Source organism: Loxodonta africana, chromosome 10 (genome assembly GCF_030014295.1).
Source record: "Loxodonta africana isolate mLoxAfr1 chromosome 10, mLoxAfr1.hap2, whole genome shotgun sequence".
NCBI classification, from domain to species: Eukaryota; Metazoa; Chordata; class Mammalia; order Proboscidea; family Elephantidae; genus Loxodonta; species Loxodonta africana.
In genome coordinates, this window is record NC_087351.1 from 34976930 (window position 1) to 34996254 (window position 19325).

The 19325-nt window shown below is 57.4% G+C and overlaps 1 protein-coding gene across 1 annotated transcript; it reads left to right on the forward strand.

Moving 5' to 3' along the window:
- The first annotated feature begins 159 nt into the window (after window positions 1-159).
- CARMIL3 (capping protein regulator and myosin 1 linker 3) lies at window positions 160-18068 on the forward strand. Its single transcript, XM_064291844.1, has 38 exons — window positions 160-940; window positions 1985-2079; window positions 2389-2439; window positions 2539-2598; window positions 2681-2796; window positions 3014-3111; window positions 3335-3405; window positions 3506-3579; window positions 3806-3881; window positions 3965-4053; window positions 4530-4624; window positions 4851-4937; window positions 5141-5472; window positions 6600-6676; window positions 6758-6862; window positions 6953-7022; window positions 7496-7577; window positions 7706-7802; window positions 7964-8018; window positions 8102-8274; window positions 8512-8580; window positions 8874-8967; window positions 9056-9154; window positions 9267-9395; window positions 9573-9686; window positions 10130-10305; window positions 11290-11377; window positions 11518-11655; window positions 11943-12006; window positions 12147-12355; window positions 12748-12848; window positions 13495-13810; window positions 14155-14286; window positions 15086-15146; window positions 15246-15335; window positions 16981-17099; window positions 17183-17363; window positions 17513-18068. Exons 1-38 carry the CDS (start codon window positions 160-162, stop codon window positions 17713-17715), a joined length of 5067 nt encoding a protein of 1688 aa, XP_064147914.1. The 3' UTR covers window positions 17716-18068.
- The last annotated feature ends 1257 nt before the right edge of the window (window positions 18069-19325 follow it).

A 19325-nucleotide genomic window follows, 5' to 3' on the forward strand; every position in this document is an offset into this window, starting at 1 on the left:
CAGTGTCTGAGAAGCAGGTGACACGAAAACGGGACGCGGACCCCGCTCGGAGATGGCCGGGGCGCCAGGCGACGCGCACTGGGCGTCCACGCGGGAGCCGGCGGGAGGGGTGGGCGCGAGCGCGCGCGGGGTCTCTCGCGGCCCGGCGGCGCGGCGCGCATGCTCTGTCGGGCACCTGGCCGGGCGGGGCGGGAGCCCCGGCGCTCCAAGCCTGGGGGAGGAGCGCTCGCGCAGCGGTCCCTGACGCGAGCGGGCTCGGCCGCTGCTGCAGCGCTCCGCGCCCGGGCCCTGCCGAAGCCGGGTCTAGCATGTGCCGCGGCTCCCCGGCGGCGGCGGCGGCGGCGGCTCTTCTGCAGCAACAGCAGCAGCAGCGGCCGCCATGGCCAAGCCCAGCGCGGAGCTCACCCGCGAGCTGCAAGGTACGAGGCTGCCGAGGTCTCCGGGACGCCCCGTCCGGGAGCATCCCAGACCCAGTTCATCCTCCCCGCGGTACGCCCCAGCCCCGGTGCCTCCCACGTCCTCCCCACCCCCATGCATCCTGGCTCCACGGCAGCCCCTGCCCCGGCATCCCAGCTTGGGCATCGCTGGCCCCGGAGCATCCTCTGCTCCCCCTCTCGCCTCACCCTGTCAGGACCTTCCTTGTCCCGCAGCCGCCCGTCCCGCTCTTCGGTGACAGGTGCAGTCCCCTTGCGCTCCCTGGGTCTGACTCTCAGCGCTCCGTCAGCGCTCCGGGCACCACCCCTCAGCGTGGCGTCCAGTCTCCCCTTTGGAGAGTCCCCGCTTTCCCGCCGGGAGAGGCCAGGCCGGCCCCGCAGGGCGGTGGGAGCTGCCCCTGGTCCTGACCGTGCTTGGCTCCACACCCTCCCTCCTCACGGCCCCGCCCCGGAACTGACCCTGGAGAGTGCACCCCCCCCCCCCCCAGGAGCCCGGCAGCGCCCAGGCTAGTGGGGCAAAGAAGGGAGTCAGGGAAGAGGCCCTGAACTGGAGCAAAAACCAAGAGTAGGGTGTCTGCGGCTCATCCCCACAGTTCCCCGTCCCAGCCTGCCCCCTCGCGCTAGCCCCTGACCTCACCTCAAGTCTTCTCATGTTTGCGTGGTTCTCCGACTCAGCCCAAACCAAAGCCCAACCCCCACCCCCCTCCAGGCACTGCCAGAACCCTACTATCTCTGTCTCCCAGAGGCGGGAGCACAGGCTAGCCCACACAGACACCAGGATGCTCAAGGATACTCAGAGGCATGCTGTATCGTCGTGATTTCCCACACCTCCATACACACAAGCACAATCACGAGATGTGTGTACACACAGCGTTACAAAAACCGTACCCCCACACACTATAGGATATCTGGATGGTTCTGCCAGCAGATGGGTATGGGACTCATTTAAACACTAACTCCTCCCTTCCCTCCAGTCCTTCACACACACACACACACACACACACACACACACACCACAGACGCGTCTGGCTCTGTGCCCCTTTTACAAGAGCAAGCACAGGAAACTCATTCACACTTCTCCATCCCCACCAATGCCACACACAGACTTCCTGGCACCTTCAGATGGCACACACACACTGGTTGTAAAAGGCAAACACATACACCCAGACCACCTAGAATATAGTCAAAGGGACACCCCCATGCCCCACACACTGACTCACTGTTATGTCTACGGCTGTTGTAGTGCATGGGTTGGAAATATCCTTCACACTCTCAGAAGTGTAAGACACACCCTCCCACAGACAGTGGCACTCAGCAACTATCCCCTGACTCAGAGACATCAGGAGCCAGAGTATTCTCCACACCTCACCCCTCTCTAATACGAGAAAAATCACCCAAGAAGGAAGGATCTCTGCTGCTGCCCTTTGTCTCTCTCTCTTTCTCTCCTGCCATCTGGCCCTGCCCCTGCCTCTATCTGAGAGCCCTGGGGAGGCGGGGGAGGGGATGGCTAGGGTAGGGGGAGCTCTGAGCAGGCTCCCACCCCCCTGCAGACAGCATCCGGAGGTACCTGAGCCAAGGGGCTGTGCTCCAACAGCACCGCGTGAAGCTGGAGATCAAGCCCAAGAAGTTTGAGGACCGAGTGCTGGTGAGGGTAGGGAGCTTGGGGTGGGGGGGATGAAGGCAGCTGGGCTGGTGGTGGGGACAGTGAGCCTGGGAGGCAGGCAAGACAGAGGTGGGAGGGGGCTGAGGAGACACAGCCTGGAGAAGATACAGGACTGGACTGGGCTGATGTCCAGAAGCCTAAGGTAGGGCATGAGAGAAAGGGAGGACTCTCAGGCAGAGGGCCACTGCCGGCAAGAGTTACACACAAGCTAAGGAGACTAAAGTGAGGCAGGGAGATCAGGGCCCAGGCAGCAGCTCAGCAAGCGGCTGACATTCTTTCCTCTCTCTGCAGGCCCTGACCTCCTGGCGCCTCCACTTCTTCCCCCTTAAGGTTCCAGCCAAGGTGAGTTGGGCTGGGGAGCAGGAGCACCCAGCATGTTTCCTCCTGGGCCTGGCTACCCAGGCCTTTAGCATGAGCTGAGCCATCCCTGTGCCCTCCCAGGTGGAGAGCTCCTTCAATGTCCTAGAGATCCGCGCCTTCAACACGCTCAGCCAGAACCAGGTGAGTACCAGGGCTTGGGGCCCCACAAGTGGGCCAGCCAAAGGAGTCCGTGTCTAAGGCCCTGCCGCTCCCTTGCCCCCAGATCCTGGTGGAGACGGAGCGTGGCATGGTGAGCATGCGGCTGCCCTCGGCTGAAAGCGTGGACCAGGTGACCAGACACGTGAGCTCCGCCCTCTCCAAGGTCTGCCCTGGCCCTGGGTGAGTGGCAAAGGAGGAGCCTCTCAAGGGGTTAGACAACAGGGAGACTTCTCCCTCCCTTCCTCCCTCCTTCCTCTGGACCTGGGCTCCTGGGACACCAAGAAGAAAGCACTCATGTCCCCACTTGTGTTTTCCTGGGATCCAGAAGTTATAATAAAGGAAGCATTGACAGAGCCTCTTTCCACCCCTTTCTGGGATGGACTTGTCCATCTTCCAGGTGTCTGATCCGGCGTGGAAATGCAGACACCCCAGAGGGGCCCCGAGACACATCCCCCAACTCTGAGACTTCCACATCTACTACTCACAGTGTCTGCGGTGAGCAGGGGTGGATGAGGAAACTGGACCTAAACCACCCTGGCCCATGTCCAGAGCCCTTTGTGCCTACCCTGAGGACCCCATGAGCTTTCAGGAGGTTCATGGTGTAGCAGGAACACAGGCATTAGCACAGGCAAAAAATGACCTTGACCTTTCCTTGAACCCCCAGCCTATTCCCCACCTCCTTCCCCTTCATGGACCGAGCCCATCTCCTCCCTCACAGGTGGCTTCTCCGAGACCTACGCCGCCCTGTGCGACTACAATGGGCTGCACTGCCGTGAGGAGGTGCAATGGGTGCGTTGGCCAGGGGCCCAGCAGGCGGGCAGGTGGGCCCTGAGGGAGGGGGTAGAGGAGGAGGAGGGGAGCAGGTGTGAGCCAGCTCCACCTCTCCAAGGATGTGGATACCATCTACCACGCTGAGGATAACCGGGAGTTCAATCTTTTGGATTTCAGCCACTTGGAGAGCCGGTAAGCAGATGGGCAGAGACTCAACCCCCAAATTCCCAGTCTCGGCCCCACCCCGGCCCTTTCCAGGGTCTCACTTCTGGTCCCACCCATTTCCCCAGCTCTACCTCCCCATTCCCAATCCCTGTTCCCACCTACTCATCCATTCTTGTCCCAGCCCAACCACCGCACCTCACTCCTACCCAGTCACCTGCTCATCACTTGCCTGCCCCCTTCAATCTCTCCACAGGGACTTGGCCCTAATGGTGGCAGCCCTGGCCTACAACCAGTGGTTCACCAAACTATACTGCAAGGACCTGCGGCTGGTAGGGACCAGGAGGGGCCCGGGGGTAGGGTAGAGAGTAGTGCCCTTCCTGGCTCCTGATTGCAGGTCCCCCTCTGTCCTCAGGGCTCTGAAGTGCTAGAACAGGTGCTACATACCCTGAGCAAGTCCGGGAGCCTCGAAGAGCTGGTCCTGGACAACGCCGGGCTTAAGACGTGAGGCCAGCCTCCTCCTTGGGCAGTGGTGCCCCCCTATGTAATCTTAGGGTTCCAGAACTTCACAGCATGATAGGCCTCTGGACTATCTCATTCAGCTCCTCACATTACAGAAGAGGAGACTGAGGCCCAGAGAGGGCATATAGCAAGTCAATGGTCAAGCTGGAACTAAAAAATAAGCCTCCTGACCCCAGCTCCACAGCCTTGTCCCAGTATGCACCCTGTCCCCTGCCCCATCCCTTTTTCTATCAGCTACCTAGCAGGGTGGGCTACTCCCATCTTGAAGACTTGAAGCTGGACTTTGTGTCAGCACAGCTTCCCAGGTACTCCTGAGTGGTGACAAGCTCCCTGGCAGGACCCTAGCTGCTCCCCACCTCTGACCAGTGCAGCTCCAGGCAGGCAGGAGGTGGAGGAGGAGGGGAGGGCTGGAACATGGGGCCCAGCTCAGGCCAAATCCTTCCTACCCTTCCCTAAAGGGACTTTGTCCAGAAGCTGGCCGGGGTGTTTGGGGAGAACGGGAGCTGTGTGCTGCATGCCCTCACTCTGTCCCACAACCCCATCGAGGACAAGGGTGAGTCCCACCCCTGAATTCTACCCCCACCATAATGCAGACCCCCATCCTCACCCAAAGCCCAACCTGGGTCTGAACAGGGGCTCTCTAGCCTGATTCCAGCCCCCACCCCAGTGCTTCTACCCTTGACCCCAGGCCTGTACCCTATTCAAGCCCCCAGTCTGACTCTGCACCACCTGTGTCCACTGCCCAGCGTCTCACACTGCCGGTTTCTCTCTCCACTCAGGTTTCCTCAGTCTGAGCCAGCAGCTCCTCTGCTTCCCCACTGGCCTCACCAAACTGTGCCTGGCCAAGACTGCCATTTCCCCTCGAGGTACTCACACCGAGACCCCTGACCTCTGACCCCAAACCCTCCCCAAAGGTGCCTGGGGGGTTGAATCCCCTAGATATACTCCCACACTCACACACCATCCCAGGGATCAAGGAGGGAAAGGGGGCTACATTTCAGGAGTAGTGAAGAGTTGTTGGGGGAGGTGAGGATGGGGACCAACCCAGCCCAGTGCCCACTGTGCTCAGGGCTCCAGGCACTGGGCCAGACCTTTGGGGCCAACCCAGCCTTTGCCAGCTCGCTACGATACCTGGACCTGAGCAAGAACCCTGGGCTGCTCGCCACGGATGAGGCCAATGTGAGTCCATGGAATGTGGCCTCAAGCCCCTGCAGAAGCACGCTCAGGCTTCAGGGTCTGGGAGGCTTCCGCTCTGTGGCCCCTGGGGGTGAAGGGACTCCATCATCCCTTCTCCCAGCATCCCCTCTGTCCTTCCTTCCCAAGGCCCTCTACAGTTTCCTAGCCCAGCCCAATGCCTTGGTGCACCTGGACCTGTCGGGGACTGACTGTGCCATCGACTTGGTAAGGAGTTGGGGGAGGAGGGACAAGTCTGAGGAGACTTGAGAGCCCAGGGAGGGCTTCTGCCTCACCCCCTTCCTGAGTCCAGAGATGGTAAATGGGAGGAAAATGCTAGTTAACAGGAGACCAAGTAGGGCAGAGCTGGTGGGATGACTTCAGGCTCAGGTGAATTATAAAAGCAATGGCTGTAGCTCACCTGTACAGCCCTTTATGCAGGCCACCGCCCAAGGTTTTGCCAGCTGTGCCTGAAAGACAGCCCCTACTCCATTCACCATGCTGTGTGCCTGGGTGCCAGCTACATCCTCCAGGAGGAAAGGAAGTTTTTCCTATCTTGAACAAAGTCACCTTATAAGCTGATGATGGCCCTAGCTTTATATATCCACTGTATTTGAGCCTCTCCACCACCACACAAACAATTAAGTGCTCGAACCTACTAGCCACCCAGAGGAGCCTTGGAAGACAGGCCTGGTGAACTGCTTCTGAAAGATCACAGCCTTGAAAATCCTATAGAGCAGTTCTACTCTGCACACATGGGGTCACCATGAGTTGGAATCAACTCAACAGCAACTAACAACTACCACTACCACCACCACCCCTGGAAGCCAAGCAAGGAGTAGGCTGACCCACCTTCCACAAAGGGAAAAACTGAGGCTCTAACAGGCTAAGTACGGGGCAGTGGTGGCTAGTGGTAGAATTCTCACCTTCCCTGCAGGAGACCCAGGTTGGATTCTCAGTCAATATCATGCATCTGTCACTGGAAACTTACGTGCTGCTATGATGCTGGTTTCAGCATCACAGCATAGGTTTCAGCAGAGCTTCCTGACTAAGAATAGGAAGAAAGACATGGCAATCTACTTCCAAAAATCAGCCAATGAAAACCCTATGGATCACAACAGTCCAATCCACAACTGGTCATGGGGATGACACAGGACTGGCCAGTGTTTCATTCTGTTGTGTATGGGGTCACCATGAGTGGGAGGCCAACTCAATGGCAGCTAACAACGGCAAACACAGGCTGACCTCAGAGAGTGAAGAGCCAGGACTTTGACGGAAAGGGAGGAAGGGAGTCCTTGGCGTACCCTCCCAACACTGCTCCCAGCCCTTAAGACCCACCATGTCTCTCCCCACAGCTTCTGGGCGCCCTGCTCCATGGCTGCTGCTCCCACCTTACCTACCTCAACCTGGCGCGCAACAGCTGCTCCCACAGGTGGGAGCAGGCAGGGATGCAGGGAGGGACTCAGTAAGCCATGGTGTTCCCCTCCCTTGCTGACCCCAGGGGTCTCTGCAGGAAGGGCCGGGAGGCCCCACCAGCCTTTAAGCAGTTCTTCAGCAGTGCCTACACACTGAGCCACGTCAACCTGTCTGCCACACGTCTGCCCCTGGAGGCCCTCAGGTCGGGTGGGTGCAGGGTTGGGGGAGGGTCCAAGGGAACCACAGGAGGGGGTAGTGGGTAAAAGCAGGCCTACTGATCTTCCTCCCACAGGGCACTGCTCCAGGGCCTCTCCCTCAACAGTCACCTCAGTGATCTGCACCTGGACCTCAGCAGCTGTGAGGTGAGCCCTCGGTCCCCCTAATCCCACCACCTGCCTCCCACCTATCACTCCCTTGTTCATTTCTTTGCCTTAAGTCAAACCCCGACTCCATCTTGCCTCTGTGATACCCTTCTCTGCCCGCCCCCCAGACCTAACCATGCCTCTGTTTCCCCCCTCAGTCTGTGGTCTAGGTTCCTCTTTCCAGAGGCCATTATTCATCTTGAGCCCCAGTACCTTCCCCACTTGAAGCTTTGGGGTGAAAGATACCAAGCTTTCCCACCAGGGGGCAGGAGCGAGCTGTTTCAGGAGTGGCCACCTTGGGATTTTTCTGACTGAAGGGGAGAGAGCCCTAGAGGAGGATCTAGTGTCAAGACAGGGTCTCTATGATTTTGCCCTCCCAGTGACCTGATGTAACCTTGAGCCTGGTGTAAGCATTAAAGCTGCTCTGTCTCCACCCCAACCCCTACCTCTCCCGCCCCAACTTGTCCTTGCAGCTCCGCTCAGCAGGAGCCCAGGCCTTGCAGGAGCAGCTGGGGGCTGTCACTTGCGTGGGCAGCCTGGACCTGTCAGACAATGGTGAGAGGGGGTGTCTCCCTTCTCTGAGAACCAGGTCGGGGCAGGGCCTGGAGCATGAGGGAGAAGCCCTGAGGGGAGTCCAGTGAGCCTCAGGCCTCAAGGTCAGGCCTCTCCCATCTACTGGCCAGGGTTTGACTCGGACCTGCTGACACTGGTACCTGCACTTGGCAAGAACAAGTCCCTCAAGCACCTGTTCCTGGGCAAGAACTTCAATGTCAAGGCCAAGTGAGATCCCTCCCCATACCCACAGACCCTTGCCCATCATCCATCCATCCTCCTGGCTGACTGTATGACCTCTGGCCTCCTCCCTGGCTCAAGCCACCTCTCCCCTCCAATAGCATGGCCCCTACCCCTCCCCTTCTACTCTGAGCCCCACCTCCCGGCAGGACCCTGGAGGAGATCCTCCACAAGCTGGTGCAGCTGATCCAGGAAGAGGACTGTGTAAGTGACTGGGGCTGGGCATCGACCCACAGTGGCAGGGGGCTGCAGGGACTAGGCCCAACCCCCGCCACTTGCCCACACAGTCCCTGCAGTCACTGTCAGTGGCGGACTCCCGGCTAAAGCTTCGCACCAGCATCCTCATCAATGCCCTGGGCAGCAATACCTGCCTGGCTAAGGTGGATCTGAGCGGCAATGGCATGGAGGACATTGGGGCCAAGATGCTGTCTAAGGCCCTGCAGATAAACTCCTCCCTCAGGTGAGGCCCACACCTGGACCCCATGGCCCAGAGCCCAGCCCCCCAAAACACACCCTCCCCGCTTGCCAAGCCTCCTTGCTCTGTACCTGAGCTTCCAGGAGACACCAGCCCCAAAACCATCTCTGAGTCAGCCTCATTTCCCAGGAAAGAAGGGAGGGCTGCAGAGAGGGTTGTATCCCTGTCCCCAGGAGGGACCTAGAAAGAGGGGTGACAAGCTTGTGCTCACCCTTCTCCCAGAACTATCCTATGGGATCGGAACAATACCTCTGCCCTGGGCTTCCTGGACATTGCAAGGGCGCTGGAGAGGTGAGTGGACCAGGGCCCTGCCCTGCCCTAAGCCGCCAGCCTTCCTGTGCCTGGACCATGTCCGGGCCTGAACTACCCCAGTCCTACCCCAGCCTGCTTGACCTGTTTGCACAGAACCATTAGGGATGGCCGTGGAAAATGGAGGGGGGACAGAAAGTAGAAGATTGAGAGCCCAGATAGGAGGTTGGAAAGGGAGAAAAGAAAATGTCAGCAAAGGGTGGTGGATCTTTGGGGAGAGGTGGCCTTCCCCTGTCACCCGTTCGCCCACCCAGTTGTGCCACTATGTCCCACAGCAACCACACGCTGCGCTTCATGTCCTTCCCTGTGAGTGACATCTCCCAAGCCTACCGCAGCGCCCCTGAGCGAACCGAGGATGTCTGGCAAAAGGTGGTGACCTAGGCAGGGTGGGACAGCAAGGGCCAGGGGCCAGCCCGCGCCCCCAGGCCCTCACCCTGCCCACCCCCACCATCTACAGATTCAGTGGTGCCTGGTGAGGAACAACCACTCGCAGACGTGCCCCCAGGAGCAGGCCTTCAGGCTGCAGCAGGGCCTGGTGACCAGCAGCGCCGAGCAAGTAAACGTTTCCCTCTGGGACACACGGGCATGGGCACAGGCGTTATGCGATAGAGCACACGGCGAGGGGGAATGAAAGAGGCGCGGTGCCCACAGCTGCTGCTGTGCTCCAGATGCTGCAGCGGCTATGCGGACGTGTGCAGGAGGAGGTGCGGGCCCTGAGGCTGTGCCCCCTGGAGCCCGTGCAAGATGAGCTGCTCTACGCTCGGGACCTCATCAAGGACGCCAAGAACTCCCGGGCGGTGAGCGCTCCGCTGCCCGACCCTTCCCTGACAGCCAGCAGAACCGGAGGCGGCCAGCCAGGCTAGCCCAGGAGTGTGCAAGCTCTGCCCTGTCCATCTGTGCTCCTAGCCCAGGGCCCCCAGGGACCTAGTAAGGCCTGATTCTGCCTTTCTGACTGTAACCCCTTTCTTCCTCAGCTGTTTCCCAGCCTCTATGAGCTGGGCCATGTGCTGGCCAATGATGGGCCTGTGCGACAGAGGCTGGAGTCAGTAGCCAGTGAGGTGTCCAAGGCAGTGGATAAGGAGCTGCAGGCAAGTCCTGGAGGAGGGAGGAGGCCAGGGTGGGAAGCCCAGTGGAGACCCAGGCCCTAGGCGAAGGGGTCTGGTCAGCAGGAAATTACCGGAGGGCAAGAAGGAAACGCACGGAGTTGAGACCACCCACACAAGTCACTGCTACAAAATCAGGCTTAGATTTTTTTCCACTAGCTTCAACCTGGGCCCCTGAATGCTGACTTCTCCCCTCTAGACTCTGATCCTTGGGCGACTCTCCCTCTGCCTAGGGTGGAAGGAACGCTGACCAGAAAGTGGGGGAGCCTAGTGTCCAAGGCTCTGCCGCTAACCAGCCTGCGGCCTTAGGGGGCAGGTCCCTCAGTCTGACTACATAGGGACTGGGATAGACATGCAAAAGTCTGCCACCGGGGTGCCAGCCCTGACCCTGCCCCTTGGGGCTCTTGCCTCCCCTCCCCCCATACTAGGTGATCCTGGAGTCCATGGTCAGTCTAACGCAGGAGTTATGCCCCGTGGCCATGCGTGTAGCCGAGGGGCACAACAAGATGCTGAGCAATGTCGCCGAGCGTGTCACTGTGCCTCGGAACTTCATCCGAGGGGCACTGCTGGAACAGGCGGGGCAAGACATTCAGAACAAGCTGGAGTGAGAGGCGTTGGGCAGGGCTGGAGGCAGGGCTGGATTTGGCACAGAGCACTTAGGGACTTGGGGCCCTTGAGCTATCAGCAATGAATAATGAATGATGGCACAATCTCCATTACAAGGGATAAATCTTTAACCAAATGCAGCCTTGCTATTTAGGGCCTGACTGGTTTTTGTCCTAGAATTCTAAGTGCTGAGTGTGAACTGAGGAGCCAAGATGGCGCACACGCAGGTGTACACACATACCCAAACATATACACCAGGGATCACCTTTTAGAAACAAAGCATAGCTTCCTCTGAGGTGTGGGCAAAGAACAGTGATGTGAAGTGGGGTGTGTGACCTATGCTCTCCCTTCCCCCCAGTTTTCATTGCCCCATAGAGTTCTTTCCCTCTGGGTGTGGGTGGCACCACTCATCAAAGCAAAGGAAAATTATTACACACATCCATGAAACAACCAGACTCAAGAAGTCCTGGCTTCTACTCTTACAGCAGCAACCAGGAGGGTTTACTCGGTACCCCAATTTACCTGTGGCACAGTGGTTAAGTGATACAGCTGCTAACCAAAAGGTCAGCAGTTCGAATCTACCACCGTTCTTTGGAAACCCTATGGTACAGTTCTACTCTGTCCTATGGGGTCACTATGGGTCAGAATCAATGGCAACAGGTTTGGTTTTTGGTTTTTAGTTCCCTTGGAGCTCCAAGTATCTAACTGGGAAACCCTTCCTCCTCCTTCTTCAAGTCCTCTTTGCCCACCCTCCCCATATACACACATCTAGTCTGGTGGAATTAGTAGTTGGGACTGGGTGTATGTTTATGCAAACGTGAGTGTTATGGACCTAAGACACCCACCCCTACAGTAACCATGTGCTCCATGGACATCCAGATCAGCTGGACATCCAGATCACTCTGGGACATCTAGGAGGTGTGGGGCTAAGGCCCAGAGGCCTGGGGATGGGGTGGCTAAGCTGCTCCACCTATGCCTACAGTGAAGTGAAGCTCTCAGTCGTCACCTACTTGACCAACTCTATAGTGGACGAGATCCTGCAGGAGCTATACCACTCCCACAAGAGTCTGGTGAGGCTTCGGAGCCCCGGCCATGCTTGGGCATGCCCTTTGCCCCACATCATCCCATCACCCTGACCACCTTTCCCCCTCAAGGCCCTGGAGGTACAGCTTCCTTGCGATCCTGTTCATACCTGTTCTTTCTTCCCCAGGCCCGCCACTTAGCCCAGCTAAGGACACTCTCAGATCCACCAGGGGGGGCAGGCCAAGGGCAGGATCTGTCCTCTCGGGGCCGAGGCCGAAGCCATGACCATGAGGAGACCACAGATGATGAACTTGGGACCAATATCGTGAGTCCCCCATAACCCCGCTCCTCTCCTTAACCTGGGCCCTACCCCTGACCCTGTAGCAGACTGTCCCCCTTCTACTTCTCTGGACTTTACTCTCTACCCTCCTGGGCCTGGTCTCATCCCCATCCCCAACCCAGCTCAGCTTCTTGCCTCTTCTCAATACCTCAACCACCTGAGGAGGGGGAGGCAGGATGAACTCCAAAAACGAGCCTTTATCAGGAGTGAGGCTCCAGGTGAGGGTCCTGGGACTTGTGATCTGACCCCACCACTCGCTTCTGTTTCTGCAGGACACCATGGCCATCAAAAAGCAGAAACGCTGCCGCAAGATCCGCCCGGTATCTGCCTTCATTAGTGAGTCCCCCAGCCTCAATTCTGATGTCCTCCAGATTCCCACACCTTTCTTAAGCCCTGCTCTTCTGTTTTCTCTGTCCCTCCATCGTGCTTTCTCCCTGTCACTTCTGCTAGTCCCTCTAATGCTGCTCTCCCCACAGGTGGGAGCCCTCAGGACATGGAAGGCCAGCTGGGGAGCCTGGGGATCCCCCCTGGCTGGTTCTCAGGCCTCGGGGACAGCCAGCCTACAGCTAGTGGCTCCTGGGAAGGTCTATCCGACCTGCCCACTCACGGCTATAAACTAAGGCATCAAACACAAGGGAGACCCCGGCCCCCCAGGACTACCCCTCCAGGACCTGGCCGGCCCAGTGTGAGTCTCTAAGCCCTCACAAGAGGAATGCTTTCACTTAGCAATGCCAGAGCTAAGTGTTCTAGCTTCAGGACACAAATGCCAGAGACACACCTTGGGGAACTGGCAGGGGCCCTGGCAGGCCACCAAAAAGAGGAGAGATTATCCAGTTTGGATGGGAGCTAAAACTTGTTAGAGATAGGAGATTGCTATCTGCCAGACGGTGATGGTTCTCATTTTGGTGAAGGGCAGAGCCAAGTCACCAAATCGAGGATGCCCAGGTGAACTGAAGTCTAAGTGTCCATGAGGCCAAGAAGAGGCAAAGTCCATGTCCAAAGGGGAAGGCCCTGAGTGGCGTGGGAACAGGACTTCCTGACCGGATAAGATACCCAACAGGACTTTGCTCCCAGCAGGTACCAGTGCCCGGGACTCGTCAGGAGAATGGGATGGCCACACGCCTGGATGAGGGACTAGAGGACTTCTTCAGTCGAAGGGTCATGGATGAAAGTTCCAGGTGTGATGCCTAGACACTCACATTTTCAGCCAGCCCTGGGGCATTGCAAGGGCTGCTTGTGTCCTATCCACTGGCAGTTTCCCAAAGCCAGTCTCTCTGGGACATTTCCCCCACAATTTCCTCCTTCCTTCCCCACCTAGTTCTTAGTTGCCATGGCCTCTGAGTCTCCCCACGACAGGTGGAAAGGGTAGGGTCAGAATGAACCAGCACCGTAGGATGGTGGAGACAGAGTGGGGTGGGAGGTGTCTGGTAACAAGCCCTGGGAAGGGATGATGGTTAATGGGAAGAGGCCTGAAGGGCATGTCTTGTCTCTGTGACTGCCGGAGACAGACCCCCTTCCCTCAGCATCTGTTCAAAGGAACTGTGTCACTTGGAGAAGCTGAGATGAGATGAGATGTGGGGGGATGGTGACTGAGAGAAAAAAATCAATTTGAGGGAAAGAAGCTTCTAGAGGATTATGACAGGGAAGCTAAGGACACTCTCCCCAGAGAACTGAATGGAAAAGGGTTACAACCCTGCAGAAGAGAATAGGAGAACTGGAAGTGTACTAAACCCGGACTGGACTAATGCCAACACCACCACCAGTCCGGACCCTGAGTGACTTCTGCATGGCATTTGTCACTAACTCGCTCCTGACTCTGCCCAGCTACCCCCGGACTTTAAGGACCGTGCGGCCAGGTCTCTCAGAGCCGCCACTGCCTCCACTACAAAAGAAGAGGCGCCGAGGCCTGTTTCACTTCCGGCGACCCCGGAGCTTCAAGGGGGAGAGAGGGCCGGGGTCCCCCACCACCGGGCTCCTCCTCCCTCCACCCCCGCCCCCACCCCCAACTCAGGAGAGCCCCCCCAGCCCAGACCCCCCCAGCCTCGGCAATAACTCCTCCCCCTGCTGGAGCCCAGAGGAGGAGAGCGGCCTCCTCCCTGGATTTGGAGGGGGCCGGGTACCTTCTTTCCGCAGGAAGATGGTAAGTAAGGGAGGGAGTGCTGCGTCTGTTTTCCTCCTCTCCTGCCCCGACGCGTAGCCCACCTCCCCACCCCCACCCAAGGCAATGAACGAAAGAATCCTAGCGTTTCTAGGGAACTTTGGTCATTTCAATTCCCCTGTCCCTGAGAATGGAAGAAGAGGTGGAGGCCCAGAGCATGCTGGGAGTGCTATATGCAAATGAGGGCGATTGGAGGGGCTCTTAAAACGGATGGTTCGGGTGGGACTTCCCCGACTGGGGGCCTAGGGCGGGGCGGGGCCTCCTGCTACCGGTGGAGCTCTTTGTCCATCTGGAACTGTGCATGCAAACATGAGACCTTGTTCCAGGGCACCGAGGTGTCAGAGCCAGGGGAGGGGGGACCGGCCCTTGGGGCATTGCAACAGTCCACTCGGGTACACGGAGTTGCCCTTCCTGGATTGGGAAGAGCCAAAGGTTGGAGCTTCGATGGGCAGCGAGAGGTGAGGGGAGCCTGGGGCAGGGAACTGAGAATCCTGCAGGGTCCCTGTCTACCACCCATCCCTCCCACTCCCCCATCCGTGCTGGTTCAGTGGAGAGAGCAGATGCTTTGGCGTTAGAAGGTGTTACCTGTCGCCCTGCCCCTACCACACAGGTGCCAGGGAATCCTGGATGAGTCACAACCTCTTGGAGCCTCTACTTCCTTGTTATGAACCAAAAACAAAAGCCAAACCCAGTGCCGTCAAGTCGATTCCGACTCATAGCAACCCTACAGGACAGAGTAGAACCACCCCATATAGTTTCCAAGGAGTGCCTGGCAGATTCAAACTGCTAACCCTTTGGTTTGCAGCCGTAGCACTTAACCACTACGCCACCACGGTTTCCCTGTTATGAATGGGGCCATAAAAATACCTTTAGAGCTACTGTTTCCCAAACTTTGGTGACTTGATTTTTATCTTTTCCACATACCATCTGTATTATTTTTACATAATGTTTTTATTTAAATCAACTAACTTTTTTTTTTTAGTCTGGATCTAAGCATTGTTTTCTTTAAAACTTCAGGATTTTTGTACTAGTTATGTTTTATCTACTACACATAAAATGAACACGTACCTTTTAAGATAACAGTGTTTTCATCTGTGAACCAACTTAGACCAGTTCTTGTACCCCTCTTTGGGAATTACAGTCTGTGGGTCTAGTGACTAATGACATGAGATGCTAGAGAAGAAGCCCCTTGTTACCTGCAGGGACTGTCCTCAGGGAGGGGACTTTCCTTATGACCTGACTCAGCTTTCTTTTCAGGGCACAGGCCCAGACCTGGAGGACAGCGCTTGGCAGAAACGACGCTCTTCAGATGATGCAGGTGTGAATGGTTGCCCTCACCCCCTTCCTTTGACGCCTCTTTCAGGGGCCCCTCCTGATTTGCTCTTCCCTCTTTCCCATTCCCCACTTCCACTTACAGGGCCTGGAGCCTGGAAGCCCCCACCACCACCCCAAAGTACCAAGCCAAGCTTCAGCGCCATGCGCCGAGCAGAGGCCACATGGCATATAGGTATGGAAAGCCTCTTCTCAGGCAGCAGCACTGAAGGCCCAGGGTGTGTCCAAAGAAACAGAAGCCACGGCCCCTGCGTTGGGGAATTTACAGCCAAGGTGGGGCAGTGAGAAGTCAACACAATGAAAATGTTTAAGAATATTTACAAAGCTACCTCTAAAAAAGATAAAACAACCCAAGCCAAAGAAAGGTTCTACAGAACAAAAGCGGCCCCCTCCCCCTAGCCTTGCCATAATGCTTTATGGATGATTCAGGTGAATCTTCTAGAGAGTGTGCCACCTCTGGTCACTGTCAGTGGAGTAGCACCCTCTAGAAAGAAGACCACTCTCTGCACCTTAGCTGGAAAGAGAGTGGCCAAGCCTAGAAGCTAGCAGTTGCCAGTTACACCAGGCCAACCTCAAATTTTCCAGCCTCCTCCTGGGACAATTCACCAGCCCATCCTCAGATCGCTCAGAAACGTGCTACCGAGAAGGGCACCCATGAGCAAGAGCCCTGGCTTAGAAGTCAGAAATCCTGAGTATTAGTCCCAGTTCAGCCACCTACAAGCTGTGTTGACCTTAAACAAGTCACTTAACTTCTGGCTTCATGACTCTGGAGGAGTAAAGGGGAGGGAGGTTATTTCAGGCATGACGCTTCTCTTCTTCTGGGATCAGAGCAGCTTAGGGGGAAACTAAAGAAAAGTTGGCCAACTTAAGTTCCCGCAAACCTGGAATATGACCCTCCAATACTATTGACATAGACAAAATCTCCCTGTAGACGTAGATGCCTACTCACCTGCCCCATCCCAACCTATCCAGGCCAGGGCATCAGACCTGGAAATAGCTAAGAGATGAGCAGGCAGGTCTGGCTTGGGCCTGTGAGCATGCTCCCCATTGTATTATCCTGCCCCATGCTGCCCTGCTCCTCCCTTCCTCGTGATGCAGAGCTAGGCTGGGCCTGAGAGGCTTGGCAATGCCAGTGCTGCTGCCCCATCTATAAAGCCAACCCAGCACTCTAAGCATCTTTGCAGATTTTCCCATCCGACTCAGAGCATACTGAGCCATGCAGAGTGGGGCTCCATCCTTCGTTTAGGAGACCCCAGTAGTCAGACCTTATACACACACACCCCTTCTGTCAGCACCCTCCAGGCCACTCTTTCACACAGCTCACAGATACACACATAGACAACACACTCCAGGTATCACACACCCAGGCTCACGTTGCATAAAGCCATGGAGGTGGGAGGGTAGGGTGCCAGGGCATCTCTCCTTGAGGCTCTCCCGTCTCCTTCAGACGGGCAGACAGAGTGCTGGGAATGCCAGGCTGCAGCCTTGGCAGGGCCCAGGCACTGCGGCCCTGAATGGGCAGCCATGCCTGTGGACCCAGCAGGCCCTGGGCCCTGGCTCTACCCCAGCAGGGAAAGGCTTAGGGTCCTGCTCTGCAAGAGGGGCAGCCAGGCCAGAGCCCCCTCCAGAAGTGATAGGCTCAGGACAACCCTGGAAACCAAGGGCTAAGAAAATGTGGGAGCAGGAAGGGGCATTGAGGGCAGAGATGTGGGAGCAAGTGGGCTTGGAGGGGGAAATTCTTGGCATCCAGAGCTTCCTGGGGAGAAGGAGCTATGCAAGAATGCCTTTTCCTACAGCTTCTCCTCTCTCCCCACCACCAGCTGAGGAAAGTGCTCCCAACCACAGCTGCCAGAGCCCCAGCCCAGCCTCCCGAAATGGGGAGGAGGAGAAGGAGGGGGCCCTATTCCCAGAGAGGACAGTGCCAGCTAGGAATGGCAAGGTGAGGGCCGGCGAGGTGGGTGGGGAAGGCAACATCACAAGGCCAATGGACTAACTCATCCAGCATCTTCCTTCCTCTGCTAGCTGCAGGAGCCCCCTTTAGCTCCACGGCCACCCAAGCCAGTGGCTGTGCCCAGGGGCCACCGGCCCCCTCAGGAGCCAGGGGGCAGAGAGGAGGCCGAGGCTGGGAGTACAGCCCCAGGAGTGAACAAACCCCGGCTGAGGCTGGGCTCGCAGCAAGACCAAGAGGAGCTGGAGGCCCAAGGTCTGCCACCCTGGCTAATGAGGAGAGGGGGTTTCAGGGCACCTCTGCCACCTTGCTGTGGGCCTGGGCTCCCCTTCTGGGCAAGGAACAATCGATATCCCCCATGTGTGGGTGCTCATGTGCCAGGCCTGCCTCAACTGTCATTTCAGGGCCCTCTGAGCCAAGCCGCCGGACCGCACCACTGAAGCCCAAGAGGACACGGCGGGCACAGTCCTGTGACAAGCTGGAGCCTGATAGGAGACTGCCCCCTGACCCCACAGGTGGCAGTGGGGAGGGTGAGAGGGGGGGTCCCCTGCCCACGCATCTATCCAGCATGCCCACACCACCACCACGGCTGGCTTTCCCTGCCTAGGAAACAGCGCTCCTGAATTTGTCCCCAGCAGGAACCAGTGAGCCAGGAACAGACTGACGGCCACCGCAACACCCTCCCCAGCCCAACTCTCGACATGTGCCTCACAAGGACTCAGACCCCCATTCACCCTGCATCCCCAGGCTTCTCTGCCAGCCCCCTAGCCCCACAGGGGCGGGGTGAGGCTCCAGGGAGCAGGAGGTGGGGGACAGAAAGGGAGGGAGCAACCTGGAGAGAGGGGTGCTCACTGCCTTGCTCTGCAGAGAGCTTGAGGGGCCTGCGTTCTCCTCCGGAAGGCAGATCTCTGTCATTGTAGCCCCAGGAGGCTCTCTCCCCACTTGTACAGAATAAAAAGCAAAATCACTACCTGCCTCGAGTCTCTACTGCCTTCCCCACTTGCTGCCCCTACCCCTCACCATCTGCTCCTCTTCCGACAAGCCCCCAGAGGTTGGCCATAGTCAGGGAAAATGGAGGAAGGCCCCACAGGGATGAGGCTGGTGGTCTGAGAGGAGAAGAGGGGAAGGGGCTTTCACAGAGCCCCAGAGAACTGCCAGATGGGAAGGGACTCACAAGTCCCCAAGCCAGGGTGGATGGTATATGCAGGGTCAGGGCTAAGTTGGCTGGAGGGGGATGGAAATGACAGAAGCCAACTCTGCTGTGAGCCCAGCTTGGGGGAATGTGGTGGAGTTAGAAGGCCCCAGTGCATGGGAGGAGACTGGAGAGCAGTGTGGGGTGTGTGTGTGTGTGTGTGTTTGCACATGCTCACTAATGGTAGAATTAAGTGGTGTTGTGTCATCCTGGGGGCATCATCAACACCCTCAACAGTAGAGTGGCCTGTAGGTGAGCAGAAGTACCACCCATGGTGTGAGATCAACAAACGATTTGTTTCTCCTTGGTGTACTAGCAAATACTACCTTGGCACTCAAGATTCTGATCAAGGGACCCCTCCTCCGTGAAGCCCTTCCTGATGCCCTCCTCCTGCTCATCTGATTTAAACCCTCATTGTGCCCCCACTGCATCCTAAACAGGCCCATAACTGTGCCTGTCACACTAAATCACATTTGTGTCTTGGCCTATCACCTCTCTCTGTGTCTATCCTATATACAAGTCAGCCTCCCCCAGGGATGGGCACGGTGTCTTAATCACCTTTGTAGCCCCAGCAGGTGGCACAGTGCCTGACACCCAGGAGATGCTCAATAAATGGCTGCTACCTTAATGTGGGAATTCCTGGGTGGTACAAACAGTTAACATAGTCAGCTGCTAACCAAAAGGTTGGAGGTCCGAGTTCACCCAGAGGCACCTTGAGAGAAAGGTCTGGTGACCTACTGCTGAACAATCAGCCACTAAAAACCCTATGGAGCACAGTTCTACTCTGACACACATGGGAGTATGAGCAGCGAAGAGGCTGGAGGGTGATCGTCCTGGTGAAAGCTCTTTCGAACTCATCCCAGATCTCCATGTGCCCAAAAGTCTTCACGTGTGGTTTGCAGCGCCCCAGGCAATTGCTCACTTCCCTTGGCCTCAATAGGGAATGAATAATTTCTCGTTTCCTTAAGATCTGTGGGTGGCGTGGCCCCTCCCACAAGGATGTGCGCATATGGGCCGAATCTGGT

What these genes read in the sequence shown, in the direction of transcription:
- CARMIL3 (XM_064291844.1), top strand. Translation starts at nt 160, where the DNA reads ATGCTCTGTCGGGCACCTGGCCGGGCGGGGCGGGAGCCCCGGCGCTCC. An exon ending in ACTGCAAGGACCTGCGGCTG is followed by an intron (nt 3,882 to 3,964) that starts GTAGGGACCAGG and finishes CTCTGTCCTCAG; the next exon opens with GGCTCTGAAGTGCTAGAACA. An exon ending in CAGTGGATAAGGAGCTGCAG is followed by an intron (nt 9,687 to 10,129) that starts GCAAGTCCTGGA and finishes CCCCCATACTAG; the next exon opens with GTGATCCTGGAGTCCATGGT.